Source organism: Myotis yumanensis, unplaced genomic scaffold (genome assembly GCF_028538775.1).
Source record: "Myotis yumanensis isolate MYYU_CA2020_CCGP unplaced genomic scaffold, mMyoYum1.0.hap1 SCAF_6, whole genome shotgun sequence".
Classification (NCBI taxonomy): domain Eukaryota; kingdom Metazoa; phylum Chordata; class Mammalia; order Chiroptera; family Vespertilionidae; genus Myotis; species Myotis yumanensis.
In genome coordinates this window covers 3,244,900-3,255,895 of record NW_027223757.1, presented here as the reverse complement: position 1 = coordinate 3,255,895, position 10,996 = coordinate 3,244,900, and the positions used below count along the sequence as shown (strand labels likewise).

The 10,996-nt window shown below is 61.7% G+C and overlaps 1 protein-coding gene across 2 annotated transcripts in view; it reads right to left on the bottom strand.

The window, feature by feature from the left end:
• Positions 1–185: 185 nt before the first annotated feature.
• AGPAT4 (1-acylglycerol-3-phosphate O-acyltransferase 4) overlaps positions 186–10,996 on the bottom strand; it is a 53,672-nt gene continuing 42,861 nt past the window's right edge. For both annotated transcript variants that reach the window (XM_070419165.1, XM_070419167.1), the window contains exons 5-9: positions 10,648–10,801; positions 8,702–8,804; positions 6,713–6,788; positions 1,361–1,559; positions 186–690 (exon numbers count right to left, since the gene is read on the bottom strand). In XM_070419165.1, the coding sequence (XP_070275266.1) occupies positions 596–690; positions 1,361–1,559; positions 6,713–6,788; positions 8,702–8,804; positions 10,648–10,801 (627 nt within the window). In that variant the 3' untranslated portion in view covers positions 186–595. The remainder of the gene's footprint in view (positions 691–1,360; positions 1,560–6,712; positions 6,789–8,701; positions 8,805–10,647; positions 10,802–10,996) is intronic.

Genomic DNA, 10,996 nt, shown 5'->3' with positions numbered 1-10,996 from the left:
AACCCCCTGCCCCCAAGCTGCATTGCTCTCCCGTCGCAGTCACACTGTGTGCTGATCTCTGCCTCACTGGGTGTCCGCAGGGCTGACCTGAGCTGAGAAATGGTTAGACACCGTGTCTGCCTGACCGCGTGGAAGGATGGAGGGGTCTGTGTATGCACCACAGAGGAGCCAAACACTTGAATGCTTTTTTTGGAGGCATAATTTAATCATCTTCCCTACAGCGCCTTGGCTCTACCTGGCAATCGGCTACAGAAAACAGCACCAAAGGATGAAAGGGACTCCCCTCCCTGCCCTCCCCCTGCACCAGACACCGCGGCACGATCACAGGACAGGGCTGGCAGGCAGCCTCGCACCCTCACCTGGTGTTCCGCACGCACGCACGCACGCACGCACTCACAGGGAAAGAGAACCGGAACCCACTACTGCACACGGGGAGGATGGGTCAAAGCGCGTCTTCTGCCCCATCCAGCGGCGTGGAGAACAGAGGCCCTGCCTCCCAGCAGGGACTCCCCCAGCGCCCTCGCTGGGTCGCACCGGGAGGGACAGAGCGCCCACCCGCTCCCCAAGGTCCGCTCTGGACGGAGCGTGTCCTGAGTCAGTCCCTCTGTTTCTGCTTGCTGTCCATGTTGCCGTAGGCGGAGCCCTTGTCGATCTCCGTCACGCCGATCATCCATCGGACCCCCATGGAAGCTGCAGGGGAAGGGCGGGGTGTGAGGAGGCTGTCCGCACACCTGTTGGCACCCGCAGAGCTGACTGGTCTGGGTGCAGCCCATCCTCCAGGCCTCGTTCCCCGGGAGCTCGGGCACGGCACCGGCTGGACCCAGCGCCACAAAGGGACGGCCGGGCTGTGTTGGCCGAGGGTCTGAGCCTCCACATGAGATCAGAATGGCAAGCCTGGCCCGCTGCACGTGGGCTTACGGAAGGCACAAGAGTCTGGTGACTCAGGGTGGGACTTGGGGGCACCCTTCAGGGGAGCTTAGTAAGGCCCATACTGGAGCCTGGAGAATGGGAGCTGCCAGGCACCTCCCCATTGCCTGGGGGCAAGTATTAAGCTGAGAACAGGCAGAGTCCCCCCCCCCCCCCCACCCACCCACCCCAAGCTTTTTCTCGGCCACAGGACTGGCCCACAGAGGAAGTGGAGGAGCCCAGGGAGCCTGTGTCCAAGGGAGCTGGGAGCCGGGACCAGGCTGTCCCTCCCAGAGGCCGTGTCCCTGCGCCTGAGGCAGCCACGCCTCCCTAACCCCGGGGCTCGGTGGATGGGGCCTGGAGTCGTTTTCCCTGGTGGCCTGCAGGCTGTGCCCCTCAAGCACCCCACACCTGCTGAGCTGTCCCCCCTCGACCTGCACCACCAGCCACTTACCCACAAAGAAGACGAGGACAAAGCCGGCCAGCGTCAGGGAGGACCCGCTGCTGACCATGCTGACGAGAAAGCGGAAGAAGGGGTAGAGCAGCAGCGAGGCCCAGAAGAGCCAGTTGAGCAGCGTCCAGGGCCGCCTCGAGGGCACCATGGGCGTCTCCGGGAAGGTGCCCGTCCGGTAGTACTCCTCCTGGAAGGCGTCCTGGGGACAGAGAGGGACCTGAGTGCTCTGCTGACACCTCCGACTCCTGCAGGCCCCCGAGGCCCGCTCCCAGGGGCCCGTGGACGCACGGGCTGGGGGTCAGCACCCCACGGAAGGCTCCTGCAGGCACCTAATGGGCCGTCCCCTCCCACAGTGCCACCTGGAGCTCGTTACCGAGTCCAGGCCGGCCCACGTCCGTCCTGCTCTGCTCCCTGCTGCCTACCCGACCAGGGCAGGTGACCAGGCTGCGGCCCCGGCCGCTGGGCAGGAATGCCATCCTTACGGGTGGGTGGGGAAGGAGAACCGGCCCTCGGTGACCCCTGGAAGAGGGTGGGGTGCCGGCCTGTGTCCCGCCCCGGGAGCCGCAGCCCTGACCCAGGACGCCCACTGCATCTCGCCTCCCTGCTTGGGGCTCCCACGGGCGTGGAGGAGAGACCCCGAGGGAGGCCCAGGGGAGGACGGTGCCCAGGCCGGCACCGTGGCTTTGCTGCTGGGCCTCCCTCCTCCCTCAGCGTCTAGTGACTGTGACTCCAGACGCCACCAAGGCCACAGGCTCCTGCGCCTCGAGCAGATGCCCGTGGGACGGCCCCCCGGGACCAACGCCAGGAGTTCCGCGCGTCCGCGTCCCAACGCCCCGCTGTGCGTGCAGCCTGGAGCGGCCCGGCGGGGCCCCACGGGCTGTGTCTGCAGGTGAGCGAGCAGCGCACCCAGAGCCGCAGCTGAGAGCAGGGCCGAGGGTCCGGGCGCCGCCACCCAGGGTGCTCGCAGCCGGGAGAGCGAGGGTCAGCAACAACCTCGGCGCCCCACAACCACGGCCCGTCTCTCATTATCGGGGTTCCCTAAGCCCGCAGCTCGTTCAATGTCCTCGGGCCCCGGGCTGGCACGGTGGTGCCCGCGCCCGCCTGCCCTGGAAGTCCCGGTTCACTAAGAGCCGAGGCTGCTGGGAGACGCTTCCCTCGACTTCAGGACCTGGGTTTTTCCTTGAACGACTCGAGACAGAGATGGCCGAGGTGTATGGTACTCTCTCCTTCCCCAGTCGGGGTGCGGCATCAGGGGCAATGTGTCCTTCACCACTCAGCGTCATTGTGGGGAACCCCTGCCCTCTCCCTCCGCGCCTTCCCAGCCCGGCCTGACCTGCCTCTTCGACTGCCTCCTCCCCAAGAGCAGCCGTGGGAAGTGGGGAGTTCTCGGGAAATCAAATCATCGAGCAGTTATAGGACAAGGGGCTCCTGTGCCCCTCCCCCCAGGACTGGCCGCCCAGACAGGTCTTACCAGGCGGTGACAGTGACGTGTGCGAGGCCCCAAGAGGTGGCGCCTGGCTGCACTGAGGCCCCTCATGCCACTGCCCTGCCAAAATGCGGGGGGTTTTCCTCAGCCCAGGGGGGCCCCCAGGAGCCTGGTAACTAGGTGGAGGGTACAAAGGGCTGACGTGTCCCCCTAGAGCTCATAAGCTGAAGCCTAACCCTGAGGTGATGGTTTTAGGAGGTGGGGCCTTTGGGGGTGCACCCTTATGATGGGGGTTAGCGCCCTTATCAAGGAGACCCCAGGGAGCTCCCTCCCTCCCTCTGTGAGGACGAGGGCCAGGGCCAGATTCAGACGGTGGCTGATGGCACCCTGAGCGCGGACTCCTGCCCACCAGCCTCCACAGGCTGAGCAGTGGATTCCGGTTGACAGGCCTCTGACCCCCGGCCCCGCCCTGCACCCCTCCCAGAGCCGCTCGACACACCCCAAGGCAGCGCGGAGCTGGCTTTCACCCACTCTGTCATTTTCACCATTAGCGGCTCGTTTCCAATCCCTTCCGCAAGCCAGACTGCAGCCCAGGAAGCGCTTTGTCAGAAAGGAGAAGCGGAACTGGGAAGGCTCTGGGGAAAGGTGTGTGACCCAGGACACCAAGGCTGCAGGGAACGTTTATGAACATGTATTTGAGCCAAACGGAGGACGTGCCGGAGCAGGAGCTCCCAGACAGAGCGAGGCCCCGAGGCCGGCAGTGGGCGCTCAGTGCGCTGGGCAGAAGCGGAGCAGGAGGGTGGTCTGGAGGCGGAGGCAGGTGGGGATGGGTTACGGGATAGTTAACAAGATCAGGTGCTCTCAGGGCGGTTTATTCCAAAGGCGTGTCGACCTAGATGCACAGAACAATGAACGGGCTTGCTTACGGCCCGAAGGCCTTGCACTAGAGTCGGAGGTTTGGGCGCGACTGCCACGACCTGCCCATTAGGATTCGTGAGGAGGCCACCCTGAGGTCGCTCCACAGAACCCTTCTCCGTCCCCAGGTGGGTCTCGGTTTACAGGTTCCCAGGTGCTGACCTGGGAATGGCTGTGGTCCCTAAGGATCAGGTGGGGGTGTGAACGGCTTCTTAGAGCCCACACCCCACAGCCAGCAGGAGCCCCAAATGCCAACCAATAGTCAAACCTCCATTCTGGAATGTCTCCCTTCTCGAAAAGTTATGTTCTCAACCGAGTGATTCATGGGAAAGTGTCTCGGTTGTCGAACAGAACTTCAGTTCTTGATCCAACAGCCCTTTTTTGCTGATACCTGTATGATCAGTCACTCGTCTCAGGCAACAAAGGAGAGAATGTGCGGGTTAGGGTTAGGGGTAGGACTAGGGTTAGGGTTAGACTTAGGGCTAAGACTAAGGTTAGAGTTAGGTTTAGGGCTAGGGTTAGAGTTAGGGAATAGGACTAGGGTTAGAGTTAGGGAATAGGACTAGGGTTAGAGTTAGGGAATAGGACTAGGGTTAGGATATGGTTAGTGCTAGGGTTAGGTTTAGGGTTAGGGCTAGGTTTAACATTAGGTCTAGGGTTATGGTTAGGATTAGGGATAGTATTAGGGTTATGGTTAGGGTTAGCACTAAGTTTAGGTTTAGGGTTAGGACTAGCATTATGGTTAGGGTTAGGATTAGGGTTAGGTTTAGGGCTAGGGTTTGGTTAGGTTTAGGGCTAGGGTTAGGGTGAGGTTTAGGGCTAGGGTTAGGGTGAGGTTTAGGGCTAGGGTTAGGGTGAGGTTTAGGGCTAGGGTTAGGGTTTGGTTTAGGGTTATGGTTGGGGCTAGGACTAGGGTTAGGGTGAGGTTTAGGGCTAGGGTTTGGTTAGGTTTAGGGCTAGGGTTAGGGTGAGGTTTAGGGCTAGGGTTAGGGTTTGGTTTAGGGTTATGGTTGGGGCTAGGACTAGGGTTAGGGTGAGGTTTAGGGCTAGGGTTTGGTTAGGTTTAGGGCTAGGGTTAGGGTGAGGTTTAGGGCTAGGGTTAGGGTTTGGTTTAGGGTTATGGTTGGGGCTAGGACTAGGGTTAGGGTTAGGGTGAGGTTTAGGGCTAGGGTTTGGTTAGGTTTAGGGCTAGGGTTAGGGTTTGGTTTTGGGTTATGGTTGGGGCTAGGACTAGGGTTAGGGTTATTGTTGGGGCTAGGACTAGGGTTAGGGTTATGGTTGGAGTCAGAGCTAAACCTTGAGGTGTTACCATCTCAGGAAATTGTGCCTCGATATCGGTGGGCTGATGCAGAACCCTCTCCCGCCTCAGCACATGTGTGCGCCCGAGAACAGTCTCCTTTGCCCGACAGTGTTGGGGCTGCATCTGCCGTGGGTTTGTGTTTGTGGCTTTTTACAAATGGATTCATTTCTTGGGCCTTTTCTGAGCGCATTTTTCTAACAGTGACATTTTCTCTACCACCAACTGATTCAACTGGAAGACAGCACCAGGAACACACTGCCCTGTGTGGGAGCCAGAGGGAAAGGCGTGCTACCCCGTTCCTGTCGGGCCCTGCGGGCCTTGGAGTCGTGTTAAAACCTGGCCCTCACCCTCTGGTCTGAAGCAGCTGCCCTGGAAATGCGACACCAAGTCACGCCTCAGGCCTCCCTAGAGGAATCTGAGCTCGAGGCCCAGGTGCCCGGGTCCCATGCTGGGTGACAGGTATGCCCAGACCCCAAGCGGAGAAGAGACCTACAGGGCGAGTGCTGGGGCTGGCACCTGGGAAAGTCACGCCCTTGGGGCACACGGAAGCGACTTCATGCAGAGATGGTTGGGACCTTCATTCTAAACCCGAGCTACACAAGTGTCTGCTGAACCTGGTGGCGCAACTTGGACCCACACCCTACAGCACACTCCGACCAGGATGGCAGTTCTCATCTCCGGTGGCGGAGGCCCAGCGCGCCACGCGATGTCTTCCCGTGAGGAGCCGGGAGGAAAGGCAGCAGACGCCGGGCCTGCATTCCTAGAGTGAGGACGTCCGAATCCATGGGATTCTAGAGAGTGAGCTGGGTTGGGCTGAAAGTGCACGATGGGTCAGAACTACGTGTTTGCTGGGTGGTGAGACTTGGTCATAAAAATGCCTTCCTCACCCGGCCGGCGTGGCTCCGTGGTTGAGCATCCATCTATGAACCAGGAGGTCACGGTTCGATTCCCGGTCAGGGAACATGCTCAGGTTGCGGGCTCGATGCCCAGTGTGGAGTGTGCAGGAGGCAGCTGATCAATGATTCTCATCATTGATGTTTCTCTCTCTCTCTCCCTCTCTCTTCTTCTCTGAGATCAATAAAAAAAAATATTTTTAAAAAACACCAAAAATCTTGTTTGACAAGAAACCAATGGATTTATATTGTAAAAAACATATTTGCCTTCCTCACCAGGTAGAAGCTGGCTCTTCACCTCCCGCGAGTCGGAGCAGTTTAGACAAGAATGATCAGACTCCCTCTGCCCTGTGCTCGAAGGAGAGAAAGCCATGGAAGGAAAGAGAAAGTGGGAGGCCCTGGAGCTGGAGCACGATGGGGGGACACTGCAGAGACCACACCCGCCACAATGAACCCTGGGTGCTTCCTGCTTATGCGGCGGTGCTGGGAGACCAGACTGTGGGCACGGGCGCCCTGGGATCGTGTGCACTGCTCACGGGACACCTCGCCCCCAGGACAACAGGCAAGGGCCGTCGGGGCCAGTACATCCCTTCCTGTCCACTGCACCCAGAACATGCTCCCTTCTGTCCACGACGCCCCCCGAAGAAGTGTCTGCTGTGTCTGTACCTGCTGCTAAGCCGAGGGCCAGCTCCAGGGTCATTCGTAGCTGGGGTCCGAGACCTCACCCAATGGCAAAGCTTGCTGCCACCACCAACTCCCAGGGGACCCCGTGCACCCACAGCACAGCTAGAAATGGGGGCTGGGCCCGCAGCACTGACCTTCTCCTGGTACAGCCTGTGCAGCCAGGCCGAGCACTGGTCCTCGTCCTCCGGGACCTGCTCCAGGGGGATCCGCCTGCAAGGAGGAGAGGAGAGCTGGGCCCATGCCCACACGGCTGCAGTGACGGGGTGTCCCTGGGCCCCCACACAGGGAGCCGAGGCCGGGAAGGGGTCCCCCAGCTGCTGGGCAATGGGGAGGGCATCCACATCCATTCTGGGGACACACTGGCCGGAAGGCAGTCATGGCCTCAGAAGGATGACCAGGGGACGGGGCCTCCCCCCCCCCCCCCCCCGTGAGGGCGCACTGCCTCGGGTTCCACAGGAGCCCACCAGGCCACACAGAAGCGGGCCGACTGCGCTGTCTGCCAGGGACCGGCGTGATGCCACCAGCAGGGCGTCTCCCATAAAACAAGGCCCAGGGCTCGGGGAGCGACGGGGCAGACTCTGTGCGGTTCCGCCGATACAAGGACATGTGTCTGGGGACACGAATGCTCCCGGGGAGAAACCGGGATCCCCAGCCTCGGGGCTCAGAACCCCCCCCCCCCCGCCCCCGCTGGTGCTGGCAGGGGCTGGGTGCAGCGCAGACACGTGCCATCATTTCTAACTAAGGGGCCTGCAGAGCAAGGAGTTGAGTGTTCAAGCACGAGGGCCTTCCCAGAGGGCGGATGGTGCGAAGGGGGCTGCTTCCCCCTCCCTCCTGCGCTCCCCTCCGAGATGGCTCCCTTCCAAGATGGCTCGCATCCTGACAGCGGGTCCCCCCAGCCCCGGCCCCGCTGGCCCAAGTGCAGGTGCTGAAGGGACTAGGGCAGTGATGGCGAACCTATGACACGCGTGTCAGAGGTGACACGCGAACTCATTTTTTTGGTTGATTTTTCTTTGTTAAATGGCACTTAAATATATAAAATAAATATCAAAAATATAAGTCTTTGTTTTACTATGGTTGCAAATATCAAACAATTTCTATATGTGACACGGCACCAGAGTTAAGTTAGGGTTTTTCAAAATGCTGACACGCCGAGCTCAAAAGGTTCACCATCACTGGGCTAGGGGACAGGCCTCTCCTCAACACTGGGAGGCCCACACACACACACTGCTCGCCCCTCCCCCTCCTGGGGCTTCCCACTGGGTGATAAGGGGGCGGTCCCCTGCAGGGTTTACAAAGGAAACAGTCGTAATGGTGACGCTTCCTCCCCATTTAAGGGGGAACCAGAGTTGCTCTGAGATAGAAAACGGTTTAACTGGGGCTGTGGGTCCACCAGGGAAGCTGGGGTTTTTCCTGCAGCTGGTGTGTGTGGGCGGGGGGGGGGGGGGGGGGGGGGGGCCTCAAGCTCTGCGCTTCCCTGCCTGTGTGTCACTGAGCATCCGTGAGGCCTTGAAGCGATAACCATGTTCTACAAAACCTGGCTGGTCTCCAGCTGTGGGTGGTGCAGACCTTCTGGGACTACAATCTGCCACTAAAACCCAGTCCCCGAGCCCCGCCCCCGGGGTCACCACGTGGGGCCTCAACCCGTGAATCACACCATTGTTTCCGCTAATCCTGAGTCGGACCCCTCTGTAAGCTGCTAAGAGGCGGCTGAACTGGTGTCTAACACCCTGGGCTCCGCACACACGTGAGAGGCCACGGCCTGCGCACGCGTCTGTGTCTGTGTGCGCAGCGGACACATCCTCCAGGAGGGCTCCACAAAACAGCCCTCACACTCGTCTCCCAACGGCTGTGAATACTGGTGTCCGTTGTCCGGCCTGAGCTCCACGGCCAGGGGCTGGCGAGGGAGGACCAGAGGGGAGCCCTGGCCCGGTACTGACAGTGGGACAGCGGGTGTCCCGTGAGGGCGTCATGTGACTGCGGCTGGGGACGCGTTTGGTCCAGCACAGGCTGCGGACCAGGGGGCATCAGGCAAGTCCCAGAGGGGGAAGCAGGGCGGTGGTCGCCGTGATCTGCTCGCTTCGGGTGGGCGTGGTCTTCCCGGGGGGGGGGGCGTGGCCACTCACCTGACATACATGTCTGCGTGGTATTTCCTGCCGTTCAGGACGCCCAGCAGGGTGGGGTTTTCATTGTTTCTGAAATTGAGTGTACAGTCATATACAGCTGAAACTATAAGAAATAAAACAAATACAAAGCAGTATATAGCGTGTGAGCCCAAGTTTGTTCCGTAGACACACACCCGGGGAACAGTGATCGGAGCGCGAGCGGTTATCGGGGGCGCGGGCCGCGGCTCCCCTTCGCCTTCCCGTCCTGGCCACAGCTCAGTGTGACCGCGGGTCACGTGTTGGAACCAGAAAGGCACCCTGAGACTCAGCGATGGAAACCGGACCGCTCACGGGGGTCAGACGAGGGCCGAGCCATGGCCCGCCCGGAGGCACGCCCCACCGATCCTGCACGTGGCCGCGTAGGAGGAGCCATGAAGGGGACTCGCTGTGGGTGTGCTGAGCGCTGGGCGATGGCAGCTCAGCCCCCCAGGGCACCTCCCCAGGAAGGCAGGCAGCCCCCCAGGGCACCTCCCCAGGAAGGCAGCGCTGCCCCCCAGGGCACCTCCCCAGGAAGGCAGCGCAGCCCCCCAGGGCACCTCCCCAGGAAGGCAGCGCTGCCCCCCAGGGCACCTCCCCAGGAAGGCAGCGCAGCCCCCCAGGGCACCTCCCCAGGAAGGCAGCGCAGCCCCCCAGGGCACCTCCCCAGGAAGGCAGGCAGCCCCCCAGGGCACCTCCCCAGGAAGGCAGGCAGCCCCCCAGGGCACCTCCCCAGGAAGGCAGCTCAGCCCCCCAGGGCACCTCCCCAGGAAGGCAGGCAGCTCTGCGGTGGACTGAGACACCCGGGATTCTGAAGGAACTGAACTGCGGTCCCTCGACACTTGGCTGAGAAGCAAACAAGAACGGGGTTTTAAATGCCCTGGGCGGGCCACCCCGCAGAGCCCTCGCTGTCCACACCCCGCCGCCTGACCCTGACCCCTGAGCAGCTGGGGGCGTCATGGGGTGCAGAGGAGGCCTGAGGACCAGGCCAAAGAGCGAGGCCGTGTGGACAGAGCCACGTTCGACCGGCTGTGTCTCTCCCTCCAGTCACTGCCCAGCCTGACCCCGCACACAGCCGAGCGGCCCAGATCCCCGCGGAGACGAGGGGCAGGGTTTGTTTTTTGGGGGGTGGCTGGCGAATGGGCTTTCTAACCTGAGGGGCGGGTTGAGCAGGAGACAGGAAGTGTGACAAGAGGCTGGGGCCATCACTGCTACTTCCCTCTTATTCTCACCGAGAGGGGCTGAGGCCCAAACTCAGGTGACCAGTCACCGTGCATCCTCGGGGCAGCAGGTACCGGCAGAGGAGCAGGAAACGCAAAGCAAAACCACCACCTGGGCCCCGGCTGGTGTGGCTCAGTGGATAGAGCGTTGGCCTGCGGACTGAAGGGTCCCAGGTTCGATTCCGGTCAGGGCACATGCCCAGGTTGCAGGCTCAACCCCCAGTAGGGGACGTGCAAGAGGTAGCCGATCCATGATTCCCTCTCATCATGGATGTTTCTCTCTCTCTTCCCCTTTCCCTTCCTCTCTGAAATTAAAAAAAAAAAAAAGGAAAAACCCCAAAAACCACCACCTGGTCTAACCGGGCAGACAGGGTGTGGGCCACACCGGACCCAGGGGAGGACCCAGGACGCCCCACGGCCACGGCCTTGCAGTACTGGTGCCCAGCAGTGGAGGGCAGTGTTGCCTCAGAGTGTGTGTGTGTGAGAGAGAGTCTGTGTGCTCAGGCATGCAGGCAGTGGCCACACCGCCCACACCAGGTGCCTGGTCCCTGGCCACCAGGGAGGTGCCGTTCTTGTCCCCTCCCCTCCCACCCGCTGCCACCGTGAGCTGGAGGCCCGGCCAAGGGCACAGCTGTGCCTGTGGAGTGCGGGCGGTTCCCTCTCCGGGGGTGGAAGGGGGGGGTGGGGTGGGGGGGGCTGGAGCTTCCTTACCTACATTTCTCAGGCTCCGCACGGTGACAGCGAAGCCCTTGGTGCGCGGCAGCAGGTGGTGCTTGAGGCTGGGCAGCCCCTTGGCCTGGGCCACCTGCATGCTGATCTGGTGCTTCTTCTCCGTGAAGCGCGTGCCCTCGCAGTGGATCAGGAACTGAGGGGACAGCCGCACACGGCCGGTCACTCCTGTCCGCAGGCCCACCCCCGTCCCACAGGGTCACACCCGTCCCGCAGGCCCACGCCCCGTCCCATGGGGTCACACGCAGGGACCTGGGTCACACCCGTCCCGCAGGCCCACGCCCCCAGCCCACGTGGTCACACGCAGGGACCTGGGTCACACCCGTCCCGC